Genomic DNA, 18,901 nt, shown 5'->3' with positions numbered 1-18,901 from the left:
GGGCAAACCATCCACTTAGAATGTGTTTCCTCTCCATGCGTCACTGGCACTGTGTGTGTTCGCTTCGTGTGTTTGGAAGACCAAGGCCATTTAAACATTTGAGAAGACCCATGGCCACTGTGTGGAGACCGCTGTCTGTGATTCAGGCGGGGGGCCACCACAGGCACCACCACAATCCACAGGGATTCCCAGCAGCACGGACGTTTTGTTGATCACCAAGGAAAGGCAGCTGGAAGCACTCCTTTGTCACCCACTTGGTTGTCACCGCCTCACTGGGTGTGCTGTGTTCATTCACACTGCAAACTATGTGTTATGTTAACTGCCTGTGATGTGGCAGCCACAGCAAGACCTAGCAGAAGAGGTAGCATGCTAAGCCATTCTTCCAAGTCTCTCGCAGGAAAAACAGAAGAGTCCCTGGGGCCTTTTCACACCCTGACTTCTGGCCTGGCTGGACCCAGAGAAGCCCGAGCCAGAGGACTGGGGAGCGTTTCCACTTCCTTCCGCTCACTGCAGACTGCCACTTCTTTTCCGTTCCTAAATATGTGCAGTATTACTTAGCTGTGGGCTAGAAAAACACGTTAGCATCCCCTCAAAATAACTGCAAACTCCTAACCCCATCCTTTACCACTACTTTTTATGGAAAAACTGCTTTGGACAAATGAGATTTTTTGCCATTGTAGGCACCCATCTCTTGCTTACATCTAAAAGTACCTGCATACGTGAATAATATCTCAGTAAAGCTGTTACTTTTTTAAAAAGCACCTACGATTCCTTTATTTTAACTTTTGGATGAGGGCTGGAGTAAAGAACCTTCTAGAATGCTTACTGATGGTTAGTTAACCTGAGACATGAGTAATATTCAGATAGAAAGTGTGAATAAAGATGGAGAGACAGAAAGGAGCATGGAACTCTTTGGACATTTTAAGTAGAGAGCAGAGAGGCTGAGAATATTGGTTCAGGGCCAGATGCCAGGGCATGAATTCTGCCTCCACCCCACACGAACTCCATGCAAGCTGTTTAACTTCTTGGTGCCTCGTTTCAAAATGAGGAACCTTAACTGAACCTGTATCACAGGATTTCGTGAGGATCAAATGAGTAAAAACATGAGAAGTGGTTAAAACTTGGTGTTCGGTTAATAAGCATTAGCCATTTCATGTTGAAATGACGCAGGACAAAAGAACATGGAGGGAGGGGAAGCCATTTATGAGATTATTGGAAAGCACACAAGTAAGGCTGGGCGGGGGCTTGCACTAAATAGGCAGCTGTGAAAGCGAAAAACACGCACGGATGTGATCACGGGGCCCAGGAATAAGGGAGAGGGAAGAACGTGAAGACACCCAACATGAGGTCTGAAAGCCAGAAGACCACAAAAATCTGAGCAGCAGGAAAGCTGGTGGGGCCTCGGGAAGAAGACCTGCTCCCTGAGAAAACGGGGCTCTTTCTGGGAAGGTGAGGGATTTGTCGAGGAAGGCCCCTCAGCAAGATCTTGGGTTCAGAACTCAACTGGAGGAGCTCAGAGCCAAGTCTGCTCTTTATGCTCAGAGGAAAACAACCATTTCATTTCTGTTTACACCCGACAAGGTCTCCGGGCCACTGTGGTCACAACTTCCATTTTCATACTAAAAACTTCTCAACACCGTATTTTGAAAAGTATCACCTTCCTTGATTTCAACTGGGGAAAATCCAGGGCAGATGGACATGGAATTGTCCAGGGTTTGCCAGGAAATCCACAGAGAGGCAAACTCAAGTCGCCCAGGTGAGCCGCCTGAACCCCCGACTCCTGGCGCGGCCTGCTTCCCTGGCACTGACCTGGTCGTCAGCAATGGCCTTAGCGAACCGCGCACAGTCCAGCTGCAAGTAAATATCTGTCAGTTGGTCCAACAGCTTCTTTGGTTCAAAGCCGTATTTCTCAGGGTTTTCAACTTTCAGGTCACGGCACTTGGGACCACAGAGTTGCTGAAGATTAAAGTTCAGCATTGCAGCCAATCGGGGTCCAAGTTCCTAAGAAATCACAGGATAATAGGACAATTCATGCTGTTGAGACAAGCGAGAAGGACCAAAAACTCCCATCTCAGTGGAGGAACAGGAATTGGCCGGATTAATCTTCACAGAATCCCTTATAAGTGCTGTGTATCATAAGCTGAAGAAAAACATTAATTCAAAAATTTTTTCACTCTCCATTTCTAATCCAATTAACTCCAATACTTAATAGAATGTTGCAGGCTGACTGAATATTTATAAATACCAACAAAAGGCAACCTTTTCTATAAATTCATGCTTTTCATTATTAAAACAAAAATCACTCCAAATTTGTGGAGAAACAGGTAAAAGAGGGAAAATTATTCATAATTCTACCATCATAACACAAGTCACAAACGTTTTTGAGCATGCTTTCAGCCATCATTTTATGCATTATTTTTGTATAAATTTCAAAACACCCTGGCCACTCAGTGTGCACCCTTCTTACTTATCAGATGCAAAGAGGTAAAAGAAGTAGAAGATAAAAATTTCAGCCTTGAGTAGTTTTCAATGTAGCCAGTGAGACAAAGCAAACTTAAATGAAACAACTGGAAAATAATTATAATGCAATAACCCCACAAGATGACGCAGTACCTACTATTGTTGGGCGTACACCGCTGTAAGCAAATCTGAACTAGGAAAATCTGGCTCAGACAGTAGTATTAAACACTGGCCGTAAGAAAGGAGCAGTGAAAGCGTCCCTTTATGTGACAAGCTTTCCATTCAATGTAATGACTGGATTTATACAAATTCAACCTAAACTTGGCTTGTCAGGAACCTACCTGTACACAAAGTAGAGTAGTCCTGGATTTAATTAAGAAGGGGTGGAGTACAGGAGTGAGAAGAACAGAGCAGAGCAGGCCAGTCAAGGAGGGGCAAAATGGTGTAGCAAAGGCAAAGGAAACCTCCCAGCAGGCCCAGGCATAGGGTAGGGCAGGACAGGGTCCAGGCCCATGAGCAGGCCCTGGAAACGATTCATTTTAACGGACATGGAAATATTAGACTTTGCTTTCAATAGTTTCTTTTAAAAAATGAAGAGCTGAGAACTAAATACGGGCTTCATGATCATTGAGTCCCAAATAGTTTTTATAGTTTCCCACCTTCTAACAATCAGGTGACACTGTCACTGAAGTCACTGGACATAAAATCAAGCTTGGGTTAGAGCAGGGGTTGGCAACCTGCTAGCTGCAGGCCAAACCCGGCCAGATGCCCGTTTTTATAAAGTTTTATTGGAACACAGCCACACTCATTTATGTACTGTGACTGCTTCTGCATTGCAACAGCAGAGCTGAGTAGCTGGGACAAAGTCCCCAAATGGCCAAACTAGTTACTGTCTGGACTTCACAGGTGAAGTTTAAAGAAATTCCATTTGTAGCCCTTTGAGAGAAGCAAGTGTCTGAAGTACGTTTAAATTAGTTGCAGAGTCCTTACACTTTTAATGGTGAGCTCTGGTTAGTTTCATGTTCCACTGTTCTTGCACCGAAATCTATTTGTGAAGAAATGTGAAATGGAAAAGGGAGAGAGGAGGAGACTCATTTCTCAAGCTGCACACAGGCCAGCGTGTGGCGGTAATGTTGGAGGTGAGAGTGAATACGGAAATTGGAGGAAATACGCAGTAAAATTACACTCCATTGTAAACTTGTCTCCACATAGGCAGTCAGCTGCCAAATCTCAGGCTTCCGCCCTACCCTGGTCCTGGCCACATCATAAAGCTTCTAAACTGTGCGTGGGGGAGTAAAGGGAAGAGGTGGGGCTGAAGCAAAGCAGAGATCTTCAATTATGTGGCTACGTTTCAATTTCAGAAACAGGACCTGGTCTTGCTAATGAAGGCCAAACCTTCTGTCTACCTTTGCTCTGTCATAAACCCTCATTATGGCTCTCATTAACCTTTGGCTTCTTAGTGCAACAAAGCCACAGCTAAGAGAACCAAAGATGTGACACATTATCGATTATTTCTACTTAGTATTCTCTAATTTCCAATTGCTGTTACTTACACTTTTCCTATAAATAAAACACAGAAATCAATAATGACAAAAATATGTCACAGCTCCAACATGAACAAGCCACAGTGCTGTCTAAGCGGAAAGTGGAGCCAGTTCTTTTGGACGTGGCAGTTTGCAGACTTCAGTCTGTCAACAGAGTGTTGTATCAATGAGCCTAACTGGGAAGAAAATCAGTAACAGAATTTCACTTCTCAGTGACAGTGATGCTGAAACATGCTGGATTTCAACAACTATATTTAGTTACGAGGGACAGAATCTGAATGTGGAACCCCAGAGACAAAACAAACACCCCAAAGTTTCTACTCACCGGTCTGAGAAACGGCTTCTGGACCTGCTTGGTGAGGATATGGAACATGTCCACGGTTTCTGTTGCCAGGGCAAGATAGGAGCGCGAGACACGCTCGTCCTGAGCAAGCTGAGACTGACGGGCCTGCTGCTGGTCCTGCGGAAATTGAGCAGACGCCAAACAAATCTCAGTCCTACTCAGCAGCTCACCAACACGCCAAGTGCGACGGAAAAGTACAGTCAGCTCACAACCAGCAAAGTGCGTAATGAAGCCAAGGGACGTAGGGAATGCTAGAACGACCCCTACTAGCAAATTCTCCAGATAACTGAAGTTCATTCCTCTCCGCATCAGAGCTCTTTGGGACTTTGAGTAAGGTGACCTTGGCACATTAGTTAACTTCCATGAGACCCAGTTTCCTCAATGATAAAAGATGTCAATGTGAACCTCTACGCAGGATGAAATAAGTGACCCTTACGTGGTGCCTGACACACACGGGGGCTAATAAAGGGCTGTTCCTGTCCCTCGATAATCACTCTTACTTAGTCAGCATTATTTTAAAAACATGCGATGTGTTATGTTATGATGCCGAGGCCTCTGCATTTGGCCCTATACCAAGTACCTGAGAACAGCTAAGCTTTTGAATTTTGTCTTTCTACACTGTTAGGCTGTCACCCCTTAAACTGTCAGCACGCTTGCTTGCCTCTGGCAACATCCACCTCCTTCCATTGTGCCACAGGCCAGGAAACAGGATAATAAGGTGTATTTCACTCATGGCTAAAACAGGTGGAACACTGAAGACTGAGATGAATAAAATACGGGAACATTGATAAAGACTTAAATTTTTCCATCTGCTCAGAGGCCAGTTTACTTTACGTTGGGGGAGGAGGACGAGTGAGAACAGGTGGAGTTACCGATGCGTGCCCTGGGTTAGGTGCCCTTCAAGGAAGTGCTGGGTGGGGATTCTGCAGCAATGCTGCGTGACCTATCCACTGCTCCTGGGTCAAGAATGAGCCGCCTGCACGGAAGGCTGACCAGCAAGCTGAGAGCCACTTCGGCGTGTGCCTGGGTGTCCCATTCACTCATCTGTAAGTAGAAGCTGGCCCCTTCTGCAGGCCAGCCCCTCCTCTAGGCAGTGCAGATCGAGGACAGAATATGAGCAAGCCCCCACGGAGCTTAGATTCCACTAGGGAGACAAGCAATACACACACACACCCCAACCGGACACATATAAGTCTGACAGTGATGAAAAATAAACCAGGAGAAAGGGAAGAAAACTATGTGTTAGGGTCAGGGGGTGCTACTTTGGGAAGGGTGGTCAGGGAAGGCCTCTCTGAGGAGGTGACACGTGCGTGGCTATCTGAAGGAAGGGAGTCAGCACAAATCTGGGGAAGCCTGCACCAGGTAGAGGGAAAAGCAAGGAGGCAAGTGTGGTTGGGGCAGTGAGTGAAGGGTGGGGAGGGGGCGGACGCTGCAGTGCCCTCTACCTGGGGATTTGACGGAGTGAGAGGGGAAGCCGGGAAGGGTTCTGAGCGGAGTGGCCTCAGTGAGCAGGCTGAGATTTTAACAGCATCCCTCTGCTCTGGAGATGCCTAAGTGGAGGCTGACAGACCAAACAGGGGCCGATTACAATAATCCAGACAACAGGTGGTAGTGGCTGGAGAGGTCAGGTCTGGGTGTATTTTAAGATAGAGCCCAGAGGTTGTGCTGAAAGGGAAAAGAATCAGGAAGACAGCGAAGTCCAGGTCCAGAGCAATCGGGAGAATGCAGCTGTCACTCGCTGAGACCGGGCAGACTTGGAGAGATCTGTAGGACCCCAGGGTTCAGTGGTGGACAACCTGAGACACCTATCAGACCGCCAGGCATGAAATAGGCGTGAGCCAGAGATGTTAAATGTCCTGCAATGTACGGGACAGTCTCTCGTAATAAAAAATTATTATTATATCAGGATTCCACTACACTCAAAATACGAACTAGCACCCTCACTGAGAAACACCGGCCTTGGGAGCCAGTGTGGAAAGAGAAGGGAGGCCTGCAGCTGAGCACTGGGGCTCAGAGGGTGGGGAGATAAGGAGGCAGCGGGAGGTGGAGGCAGAAGGTGACTTCAAAGTCAAACAGAAATGACTTCAGCAATAGCACTTGTTAGAGATTATTTATGCCCCTTTCTCATCCATTATTAACACAGACACAATCAATATCTGTTCAGTCATCTCAAACAAATGCTATTAAGTACTGTGAACAAGGTAATGTGCTCTGGACCCGTTTCCTAACCTTGACCTCCGAAGCTGGTCCAAGATGAGCTTGTAAGCGGGCACTACAGAGGGGCAGAGAAAGGAGAGACTCTGCAGCTGCACTGGTCGGGGAATGCCAGCCAGGAGGGAGGCCTGGGACAAGACCTTCCTCAGAGACACAGGGCAGGGATTTACTATGGGAGAATGGAAAGCAGAGCGTTTTGGGCAGGAGTGTCTCATGGCAGATGGAACAGTGACAGGAGCTGTCCATCCTGACACCTTCTCAGGGCCAGTCCTGAGGCATAGGTTTGCATCCGCAGTCTCTTCCCATAGTTTTCCCACAGGGAAGAATTATCTTGGATTTTTGGACGAGGAAACAGAAATTAAGGAACTTTCAATGTGTGGCAGTGGCAGTTCTCAAACCTGGGAGCCCTGGACTTCAGTGCCGGGGGTCATTCCTGGAGGCCACCTGTTCCCCAGCAGGTTCTGCGAGGGCCCAGGACTGGGCCACATTAGAGCCGACTGGATGCAGTGGGAGGTAAGCATGGAGGGATGCCAAGAGCTAGCTGGGGGGGCGTAGAGCGCCAGGCCCAGGCTGACTCCCTCGCGGGAGGCGGGAGCTGCGGGAGGGGGCCTCCGGGTGTGTTTAGAAATGCATGCGAGCAGTGGTGGGATGGACGCCAGCGGGTGCCAGTGCAGTGCCAAGGAGAAAGAAGACCACAGCATTTTCTCAATGCAACTAGAAGGGCAAGGAGCGTGGTGGCATGGACGGGAGAAATCCAGCATTCATGGACCCCAGAAAAAGTCCGCTGAAAGGTTTGTAATTTAAGCATGTTGTCTAGAGCAAGATGTAAACTTCTCCTCAGAGCTCCAGGAATACTGGGATGAAACCTTCCTGAAACGAGCTTCCACATCTTACATTTCAGGTATTTTTGACTCCAGAGCATTAGAACCTTAACAGTGTTTTCATTTTAAGAATGCTACTTCAAATCAAGAAAAATCAGTCCTCCGTCTTTTACATGAGAATTCCTTCTGGAAAGCAGTTCTAATTCAGAACTAACCAATATATGACATCAGCAGTAGCTGTCAAGGGCCTAGTAACTGGCCAGGGGGCCATCTAAATGGCGCAGTAAATGTCAGGAGAGGGCAGGACGCTGTCACTGGCACAGCATGCATTTCTCATGGAACCTGGCACAACAGGCCTCTTTTCCATTAATAACTAAATAGAAAAACCAAAATCGATGGAAAGGAAAACAACTCAACAGAATCCGGAGTGACTCATATCGTTGCCTAGAGATCACAGGAAGAGAGCAGATTCTTATCTAGCAGTCAGAATTCTAGAGATTTATTTCCTACTTTCATAAATCTTAATCAACATATTTGGACAATAAAAGTTCTTCTCCAAAAAGCCCTTTAAAAGGGAGAACATGTTTTCCGGACACATTTGGACAGACTTCTCATCTCTTAGCTTTCGAGATTTTTGTCCTGCCCCAGACCTGGGAGGCAGCTTCGTGGGAGCTTAGCGTGGAAGCCCCTGGGCCCTGACCAGCCAGTCAGGGCCAGGTCAACAGGCCCCCCCCCCCCCCCCCCGCAGCCCCGCAGGTGCGCTTCCCGGGAGGCTGTCCCGCCCCTGCGCTGTCCTCACCCGGGGCAGCTGCTCCCACTGCTCCTTGTTCTTCATCTCTTCCTGCACTTCGTGGATCCGCTTCAGAGACTCCAGACTTTCATCCAGCAGAAACGTCGTGTCGTTGATGAGCATGTTTATATAGCGCACAAACTGCTTCCCAGAACTGAAAGGCAATGACACGGCTGTGATCAGACCTCTCCCTGAAGCGCAAGCCGCAGCAGAGCCCAGAGAACGTGGCCTCCCCACAAAGGGCCAAGCACGTCGCCCTACAAGACCACGAACCTCAGCACAGCCCAAGGCCCGTGGAGGTCCAGGACTACAGAGCTCTCCTTAGATCTCGTATTGTTGTTAATTAATCGTGATAAACTCACTCCACTGATGTGCCAGGGCCACCGTTTGACTCATGAGCGCCAACTGCTAATCTGGAATGTTGTGGGCAGGTTCCCTTGGCAGCTTCAATCTGGCCAAAGTGGAAGTATCCAGAAAACCATAAAATGCTTTTCTCTCCGTCAGAGAGAAGGTTTACCAGCACATCCCTGGCTCATTCCCTCTATAATTCTTTTTTTTTTTTAAAGATTTTATTGGGGAAGGGGAACAGGACTTCATTGGGGAACAGTGTGTACTTTCAGGACTTTTTTCCCAAGTCAAGTTGTTGTCCTTTCAGCCTTAGTTGTGGAGGGCGCAGCTCAGCTCCAGGTCCAGTTGCCGTTACTAGTTGCAAGGGGCACTGCCCACCATCCCTTGCGGGAGTCAAACCGGCAACCTTGTGGTTGAGAGGACGCACTCCAACCAACTGAGCCATCCAGGAGCTCAGCAGCAGCTCAGCTCAAGGTGCCATGTTCAATCTTAGTTGCAGGGGGCGCTGCCCACCATCCCTTGCGGGACTCGAGGAATTGAACTGGCAACCTTGTGGTTGAGAGCCCACTGGCCCATGTGGGAATCGAACTGGCAGCCTTCGGAGTTAGGAGCATGGAGCTCTAACCGCCTGAGCCACCGGCCAGCCCCGCCTCAATGATTTTAAATAGAGAAAACACTCTTGCAGACTAGATAAGAAAATATGCTTAAACTCACCACAATACAAAGAAAGCCCAAGTAATTACCCACATGTAACTAGACAACTAGTGAGAATTATTCCTTATTATAAAGAAAGTAGCGCTGAAGAAAAATTAGAAGCTATAATGTTCATAAAGCAGGACATTCACTTACTTTATAGAGCTCGAAGCTTCCAACCTACGGAACAGTCCTGCATATCATATTCTAATGGAGGGACCTGCCAGGAAACTGAGATGGCCTGACCTCACCGTGTGCGGCTCTGTGAGTGCCAGATTAGTCGGGAAAAGAGGAGCTACATTTCAGGATCTACCATTGTGTAATCAGGGCGGTGAGCCCAGGCCCGGGGGAGAGCCGTTCCTGTGGACAAGGGTGAGGAACATGGAAAATTCCAGAGCACCACGCAGATCAAGCTGTGGGCCCGCCGGGTTTCCTACACTTGTGCCAGGCTTCTGCTGGAACACAATTCTGACTAGAAGAGCAGGTCATGGTAACAGAGGATTACCTTAGAGAGTTGACTTTGCAGAAAGCCATTTAGCAAATGGTTACCCCACTGGTAATATGTGCATCACTGACTAGTAACTCAGTCAACAAGTGACAGCTGAACTCGATCAAACATCTAACAGGGATTGCAAAAGATCCAAGTAGATGGTAAAAAATTTCTCCTGAAGAATAATTCAAGAGTTCAACATTTTCATCTACCTTTCTTTTTAAAGCACCTTTATTTTTTAAGGCAATTTAGATGGAATTACTAATGTCCAGGGTTAAGTAGTTGCTGAAATTCCAGGTAGGTAATGAAAAGCCCTTAATCAGAGCTTTAGGGCCTTACTACGAAGATCGATGCTTCAAATGACGACCCAAATCCAACTGCTTCTAAATCTAAACTCCTAACATTTCTATCAGATTGGTGCAAAAGCAATTACAGTTTTTGCAATTAACCTTTTAAACCGCAATTGTTTTTGCACCAACTTAATAACTCTAAAGCTTGCATCCCATTCAAGAACCCTACAATGTCGTTTGAGTCATTCTGACTTCATTTGACACTGTAACCATAGGAACACCAAAAAACACTTAAGACATCATCTCAGGATATTTATAGATTCTTTCTTTAGGTATAATACCATCCTCAAAGTACCTTGACAAATCTAAATAACATTCAGCAGTATCTCGCAAGCACAGACCCTTAGCCCTCCCTGCTCACATCTCACAGTCACATCTGGAAAAGTGAAAGGAGGCTGAGACCAAGCAAACTGTCAACAAGAAGCCAGCTGGGAAAGCTTTTAAGCGGCCACTCTACCTGCCATTTGCAAGAGAACAAGCTGAGACATTAGGGGCCCAATACTCACTTGAACTCCTCCATGAAGGTGCCATGGTGAGCTATGTTTTGCCAAAGGCTTTTAAAAATCGTGCTAATGTGATAGCGAATGGTGAACTTGTCGTAGAACTCGCTGGTAGCGCCGGTATGCTCAACATCTAAAAAGGAAAGACAAAGGGACTGAAGGATATATACTTTCTTACCTTTTGTTAAATGCGGTTATTGCTGCTACAAGGTTACTGAGTAAATACAAATCTGCAAATTCAGACTTGAAAATCGCTTGGCGTCATTAGGATAGCATCAACTCACCAACGACCAGAAGCTGAATTATCATACCTCCCCCAATGTTAGTTATTAATTTATAGAAATTCCACAGCACTTCAAGTGAGCATCCCTGAGCAGAAAAAAAATTGGTTTAAATTTTATTAAGGGCCATGTACCTATCAAATGTGACTATTATTTTAATTACTTTTGTATTAGGAAGATTTTCAAACATGTACCAACGTAGAGAAAAGCAGAGTGAGTTCCCGTGTACTCATCACTCATTTACCAATGACCAACATCTGTGCGCCTATTAAAATGGAACAAAGATCAAACGTAGTCATCTAAATAACAGACAGCTTAAGCATGATCAATTCCTGAACTCATGGCAAAGTTTAAAAAGAGGGAACCTGTCAGGAAAGACAATAGGCTTAAGAAAAAGATTTTAGAAAAGTAAATTAAAATAAGATGCTGTTTTTCACCTATCAAATTGGCAGACATTACAAAAGTGACAATATTGAGTATAGCTGAGGACTTGGAGAAACAGACACTACAAATGCAGGTTGGGATGCAACCTCTTTGACACAATGGGACAACATGCATTACAAGCCATCAATATGCCCATGCCTTTGACCCGCCAATTCTAGTTAAGAAAATACATACAGATGAACGGATCAAGAAAACGTCATATATATATATATATATATATATATATATATATATATATGTATATAAATATATAAATATATAAAATGGAATACTATCCAGCCAATCTCACTTATATGTGGAATCCAGAAATGAAACAAAAAACCCACCCAACCAACCAAATTTAAAAAAAAACACTGAGCTCCTAGATACAGAGACGAGCTCAGCGGCTGCCGAAGGTGGGGGTGGGGAGTGAGCAAAATGGTGAGGCGGGTCAAAAGGCAGCAGCTTCCGGTTATAAAACAAATCATGGGGATGTAACGTACAGAACGGTGACTGTAGTTAATAACACTGAATTGCGTATTTGAAAGTTGTTGAAAGAGGTCTTATAAGTTCTTATCACAAGAAAAAAATTAACTGGACTGATTGTGGTGATCATTTTGCAAAACATACAAATACCTAATCATGTTGTACACCTGACACTAATACAATGTAATATGTCAATTATACCTCAAAAGAAAAAGAAAAAGCCAGAATCTTTTCCTGAGTGACAAACAACAACAACAAATACAACAAACCACATACAGGCGTGTTAAAGGCTGATCTCCGAGGAAACTCACTAAAGTACTACTTATGTTAGAGAAAAAATATAAATAATCCAAATACCCAACAGAGAACATGAGAAAATATTTATCATCCATTAAGTGAAAACCACAGATTACCAAACAAAATATACAGTTTGGGCCCAATCATATTTAAAAACTACACACATCTCATAATATATATATAATAAATTGACTGGAAAGATAGAGCAAAATGTTAACAGAGATTCTGTCTTGAGTGCAGGGACTACCAATGATTTTAATTTTCTTCTTGGTATTTTCTGTATTTTCCAATGAATACATTTTTTTGTGACAAAAAATAGTTATTTAAAATAAAAGGAATTAGGTAATTGACACCTACCATACAAAGATCTGAAAGCACTTATGTATAGTCATTAGATCAACCTTTCATCAAGATGAACTAAGTGTCATTTTATTAACTGTAGGAAAGTGTGAACTGAAGTGTGCAGAACAATCAGTTAGCAGAGTCTACAAGATACAGATACAGTAATGGGGTGGGGAGTGGACACAGCCTCTTACACCCTCTAAATTGCTCTTAATACCTGTACTAAATCCCAAACATAGCAGAGGTTAAGTAACTACTGTTAACTCATCAATGTACATCTCTCCCAACATTTAACAAAATTCACTCCTAATGCTCCCTCAAAACTGCTTCAGCCCAAGTTCTAATCCCCAAGTCCCACTTCTAAGAGGTTGGAAATGAACTAGACCCTCAGCCTCAGGGCCTTTACACTTGCCGGCCCCTTCGCCTGCCACGCTGTGGCTGAGATCTTACGGTTCACTCTTTTGACTAATTTCCATGTTACTCCCACATCATCTCCTCAGAGACCTACCCTGACCCTGCTTCTTACAGTAGCACTGTGCCCTCCTCCCACACTCACTATCTGGATGGTGTCTTATCTGTTGGTTCAGTGTCTGTTATCTAACGAGAATGTCTGACCCACGGCAGCGGGGCTTTTGACATTTCACCACGGGGCCCTGCCATTAAAACCAGTGCTGACACACAGCAGGAACTTCACAAACACTTGTTACACTAGTGACTGAATCCATCTGGGCTAACGCTGGCTTTGCTGATTCGGCTCAGTGTGGGGAAGGAAACAGTCTTGAAGTTAGTTTTGGTTATCAGTGTTCCTCCAAATTCTGAGAGCTGGTCCTTAAACAACTGACTACTGCGATACAAACAAAATACTCTTATTTGAAAGTCTAATTTTACTTTTGCAACAACAGTTTGATCTTCAGCATTTTTCCTAAGCTAGACTACTCTGGGGTGTAACAGAGGTGCTTGTTCCATGTCTCAACGTCTAACTCACGTCTGAGAGCCAGACATGCTCAGGAGTCCAGCCCTCACTCAGCAGGCCTTAGCGTGGATTCGAGGGCCACGTGGGGGAGTCTCGGGGCTGCCCCGTGGCAGGCTCTCTGGCGCCCGGCACTTGGTGACTGTAGGAGGCCCAGCACAGCAGCCACGAGCACCTGTGCTAAAGGGCAACTGCTGAGGTGGCCGCCACTCGCTAGCTCTTGACCTTCAGCGAGCTTCTTGACCTTTCTCAGCTTCAGTTTCCTCTCATTTGTAAAATGGAGATATTTATAGCCCCCAACTTGAGGCCTGCAGTTCAGATTAAATGAAAGGATTAGTAAGTATTCAGTAAGTGGTGGCTATTATTAGCCGAGGTATCACATATCCATGACTACAGAGGTGGTCCAGGGCCAGAGGGCACACTGCTTGGTGGCAGAGGGGAGAGTGAGAACACCCCTCACCCCGGCCAGCTCCGGGGACCTGACCAGTGGGGCTCCACCAGGCCCAGCACTGGTCTCACAGGCAAGAGGCCTGGCCCCGTTCCACACGCCAACACACCCCCTGTCCTTTATCCCAAAGCCACGGTGACAGGTTCAGGGCACTAGTACAAAATACACGTAACTAAACTTTTGTTTTTAAGCTAACGACACATCGTGTTTGCTACAGAATAATTAAGAAAGTCAGATAATTAAAAAAAATAAGGAATAAACTACTCATAATTCTACCATTCAAAACTAACCAACTCACTGTTACTATTTTGGTATATATTCTTGCATACATCTTCTATCATATATACGTGTACCAAAATGTGGTCATACTCTACACACTGTTTCATTACTTGGCATTTTCTTTACTTTGATCACTTAACCACTTAATGTAAATAATACATTACTTTTCATGGCTCATAGAGCCACTGTATGGATAAACTATAATTTACTTAATTTACCCACAATTGGCAGAAATTTAGGTTGTTTTAATATTGTCACTACACCGAATTATAAATAATGCTGCAACGAATATCATTATAAACATTTACATACTTTCATAATTATTCCCACAGAATAGATTACTGGAAATTAAGTTTACATGTACGAGGGTGTGCGGGCTGGTTATCCAGCCTTATACTTGTCTTTGTCCTGCTGGGGCAAACAAATGCTTGCCTTTGCAGCTGGCCCTCTGTTAGGTTTCGCCAACAGGGGGCGCTGCAGGAGAACTGGCCCGCGGAAGGAGCAGCGACTTGGATCTGTGGTCTGCTTGCTGACCCGGTCAGCAACGATTCTCCATCCCAGCAGCAGCGGCCGGTTCTGGTTTCCTGCTGTGTTCCAGGCTTGCAGGACTCGCAGCCCTGTATACCCTCAGGGACACGGGCCCCAGGCCGCCAACGTCCTTCCCCAGAGGCCTGGGCCCCAGTTCCTCTCCAGCCTCATCGGAGCTGCTCCATTCCAATAACCCCAGCCTCTTCCCTAGGACAGGCGATGGCTGCTTCCTGCACCTAGAATCTGTGTTACCCCAGCATCCCTTACGTGCCTTTCCTGTCTTCCAATACCTATTTGACCAGTTCCTCATGTGAAACTCTCTCTACCAAAATAACAGGTATGCTTCTGTTTCCCTGACTGGACCTTGGCCGATATACAGGATCTAAACACTTCTAAGGCTTTTGGTGTGGACTCCCAAACTGCCTTGACCAATCGACACTCGCACAGAGTTGCAGAGCACTAATAATTCAGCACACCAGCTACGGCGGACAGGAAACAGAGTGTTCTCTGCTGTTGCCAATGTGACGATGTCAATAAATCTGCAAAGGGCTTGATCCTTTAGGGTTAGAAGATACAAGGAGGCTAAAGGAAGGAGAGAAACTCTTAGTAGACGCCACAAAGTCAGTGACCGAGGGGAAAGGCAGTATACAGGTTCTCCGAATCTGACCTGGAACAGGTCTTAGGCAGCAGGCAACGGATGGCTGTCACTGAAGAGAGGAAGCCTGCGACGGCCACTGCTGCCGTGAACAGCAGGGGACTGTGGCCGGGAGGCTCCAGAGCATGGCGCGCACATTCGACCACATGCCAAAGACACGTGAGTGAGTGCCCAGAATGAGCTAGGTTCAACAGGAGACAAGACAGAAAAGACATGCTTCCTTTCCTGGGAAACAGAAACTGGAGGGAAAATGCTCCATTAGCACAATCCTGTGCCCTTGGCAGAGGACAGGTGAATCAGTCCCACAGGTAATTGGCTTTATGAAACACATTTGCAAATGAAAAGCCAAATGACAAATGAAAATTTGGAATATAATTCAACCCGAAGAGGAGGACCTCCTTGCAGAGTGTCTGATGAGCTCTCAGTCTTGTTCACCAGTGTCACCTAGCACCTGGAACAGTGGCTGGCAAACAGTAGGCACTCAATGCATGTGTAGAATTTGTGAATGAGTGAAGACTCCTGGAGGTCCTGATTCCATTGGCTGAGTGGGGTCCCCAAGAATAAGCATTTTTAACTAGCTCCCTGTCTTACCCACACCTTTGAAACTCTGGGTGATAGGACAGTGTTGCAAAACTAATGCTGTAAATTCAAAGCTGAAACAAACCAGGTATTTTCAGGTAGAAACACCAACTTGTGCTGTTGATACTGACTGGCTCTCACTGTTGCCCACGTGACTTTCAATGGCGCCTGTGCAACCATCAGGGACTAGCATGAGAACGGTCAGTGGAGTATTTCTACAGCATGGGGAACAGCCGACAGTACGCGCTCTGGGGCAGTGGGTTAGTAGGTTAGACTTATAAGCAGACGACAGGATAGCAGGTAACAGATCTAGAGTAGCTTCAGCCACTGGCTTTTTCAGTGGCCTCACCACCCACGGAACCTACCTGTATAAAACTTCATCAGGGAAGGGACCAACAATTTGGTGGAGAGAGGATGGTTCTCAATCATTTCGAAAAACTTCTGGGTTCGTGGCTGAACGGCGGGGTTGGTCATGAACATGACCTCTACTAATTTGGCCACCAGGTACGGGTTCCGGATGTAGTTCTGGTTGCACAACATCACAACGAGGAACATCACGATATCCTGAGTACAGGGCTCATAAAGCACCTGAGGAGAGTACCTAAAGAGAGTGGAGAAGAGCAGGAAATGAAGCTCCGAGAATCCCGCCTCGGGTGGGCGCTGGGGTCCTTAAGCGCGGAAGGGGACAAACAGGTCTGGGAGCCAGGAGACTGAATTCTTCTTAACTGGCTGAGTTTACGGGACTATTCACACTGTAACTAGACAAACTTAAAACCCACTGGGTCTAGGCCGTAACGTGCTATATTGACTTCTTACGTTTTAGAAAATAAACCAAAGCTATGATTTTGATAAACTGAATTTCACAAAAGGGCTTGACTACCAAAAAGTCTTTTAAAAATGTTCTGATGGGGCTGGCCTGGTGGTTCAGGTGGCTGGAGCTCTGTGCTAATAAAGCCGAAGGCTGCTGGTTCGATTCCCACATGGGCCAGTAGGCTCTCAACCACAAGGTTGCTGGTTCAACTTGAGTCCCACAAGGGATGGTGGGCTCCGCCCCCTGCAACTAAGATTGAACACGGCACCTTGAGCTGAGCTGCCGCTGAGCTCCTGGATGGCTCAGTTGGTTGCAGTGCATCCTCTCAACCATAAGGTTGGCGGTTCGACTCCTGCAACGGATGGTGAGCTGCACCCCTGCAACTAACAATGGCAACTGGACATGGAGCTGAGCTGCGCCCTCCACAACTAAGATTGAAAGGACAACAACTTGACTTGGAAAAAAAAATCCTGGAAGTACACACTGTTCCCCAATAAAGTCCTGTTCCCCTTCCCCAATAAAATCTATAAAAAAACAAAAACAAAACAAAACCAAAAAACCCATAAAAAACAAAACAAAAAGTAAAAAATAAAAATGTTCTAATGGAGTTAACTGTTTTAATTTTTAAAAATCTTGAACATCAGTTATACACTCAACCCACTTACTTTGTAACCTTTCTCCAATGTTACCATTGAGAAAAATATTGGTACGAAATATAGATGTGGGTATTTCTGGCTTTTGAATGTTCACTCAGATATTTATAAACTGTTCCTTCTGTTTCTCAGAAACACATACCCAGTCATTAGAAATTCAACTCCATTTTCCCAGAATACACCATTATCAGCATTGCTAATCCTTTTCTGTCTCTGACATATCATCGGAAGTAGCTGGGTGTCACAGTTGGGCTTTATTTTTCTAATCTCTGGGCAGCAGTTACACAAAATTTCAGGCATACAATGGAGGCTTGCAATGTAATTCATAATATAATGTACTGGTTACATATAAAAACATACTAGAACTACGTAATATGTTAAAGGAACTTACTGTACAATAAAAAATAAAAATTCAGCAACATCTTCTACATAAAACTCAGGCAATGCTGCAAACACCTTGGGGACGTCTGAGTTTAAAGGCAGTGTTACACTGTCAAGGAGAAAAAAAGCATAAGTTACAAAAAAGAAAGCATGGCGCATCAAACTACAAGGCATGTTATTCTTCCGTTACATGTTATTCTACGCGTTACATTTTATTTGGGGGAAAACTCCTTCTGTAAGACAACTCTGTGAAAAGTGCACAGGCAAACAAGCTAAATGAACAGGGAATAACGAAGACAGTGGATGTGCTAGGATGTGCATTACAGGTTTTTCCTTTTCTTGATTTCCTGTTAAGGTTAATACACTAAATCAAATGGGAAGGAAATAAAAGGATCACATTTGGTCATTGTATGCAACTCAAGCTGTAAGACAACAGAGCTACATGTGTACTTTAAATATTTTCCACTCCTGCAGAGGGCTTGGGCCGACCTCACCAACATCAGCGAGCCACAGACTTCCTAATAACAATCAAATAATAACAAATAAAATAAAAATGGCTGCCTGGAGGAGCTGTTCAGGTGATGACAAAAAGATCCACCACGTTCTTAGCTCGTTCTCTGAATTGTCTAAGCTATTCTGGGCCCAGTGCTCCGGAGGGCCTAATGTCCTGTCATCTCCAGCTTTTCACTGCCCATTTATAAATTTCCTTTTCTATCAATCGAAGATTATATAGCCAATTGTTAAAAAAGCATCATGCCAAAATTAAAATAACAGGTGTTGACATCCCCTTATTGCTATGACTAATGACAGGGAAAATACTTGTTAATAGGACTCATTTCATAGTCTATATTAGTACAATCTGGATTTCCAAAAATGAGTTCTTGATAAAGTGAGGGTATTGGTTTTAGTGGTGACCTCTGAAAAACAACAAAGACAACACAGGCCAGACAAGCAGAAACGAGGAAAGGAGGAAGACACACACTCACTCGGGATAGGCAGGGTCCAGGATGCGGAGCAGCAGCTGAATGACAAGGCCATAAAAATTCAGACATCTTCTCAGGAAGCTCTCGTCAAGCAAACCAGCGTCAGCACAGGCCTTGCATCGTACCAGTTTCTGTGGAAGCAGGCATGTCCCCATCCGTGATTAGCTGGTAGCTAAGTACCTGCAGCGTGATGGGCCGGGAATGGGCTAGGAGATGGGAAGTCTAGGTTCTA

The 18,901-nt window shown here is 45.3% G+C and overlaps 1 protein-coding gene across 4 annotated transcripts in view; it reads right to left on the bottom strand.

The window, feature by feature from the left end:
- UBE4B (ubiquitination factor E4B) overlaps window positions 1–18,901 on the bottom strand; it is a 111,855-nt gene that overhangs the window by 5,950 nt on the left and 87,004 nt on the right. For all 4 annotated transcript variants that reach the window (XM_019746743.3, XM_019746741.3, XM_019746742.3 and 1 more), the window contains 7 exons: window positions 18,673–18,800; window positions 17,697–17,795; window positions 16,207–16,442; window positions 10,560–10,686; window positions 8,182–8,326; window positions 4,330–4,464; window positions 1,810–2,001 (listed from right to left, as the gene is read on the bottom strand). In XM_019746743.3, the coding sequence (XP_019602302.3) occupies window positions 1,810–2,001; window positions 4,330–4,464; window positions 8,182–8,326; window positions 10,560–10,686; window positions 16,207–16,442; window positions 17,697–17,795; window positions 18,673–18,800 (1,062 nt within the window). The remainder of the gene's footprint in view (window positions 1–1,809; window positions 2,002–4,329; window positions 4,465–8,181; window positions 8,327–10,559; window positions 10,687–16,206; window positions 16,443–17,696; window positions 17,796–18,672; window positions 18,801–18,901) is intronic.

Source organism: Rhinolophus sinicus, chromosome 14 (genome assembly GCF_057876585.1).
Source record: "Rhinolophus sinicus isolate RSI-liver-muscle chromosome 14, RSI-T2T, whole genome shotgun sequence".
NCBI classification, from domain to species: Eukaryota; Metazoa; Chordata; class Mammalia; order Chiroptera; family Rhinolophidae; genus Rhinolophus; species Rhinolophus sinicus.
This window is presented reverse-complemented; position numbering and strand designations above follow the sequence as displayed.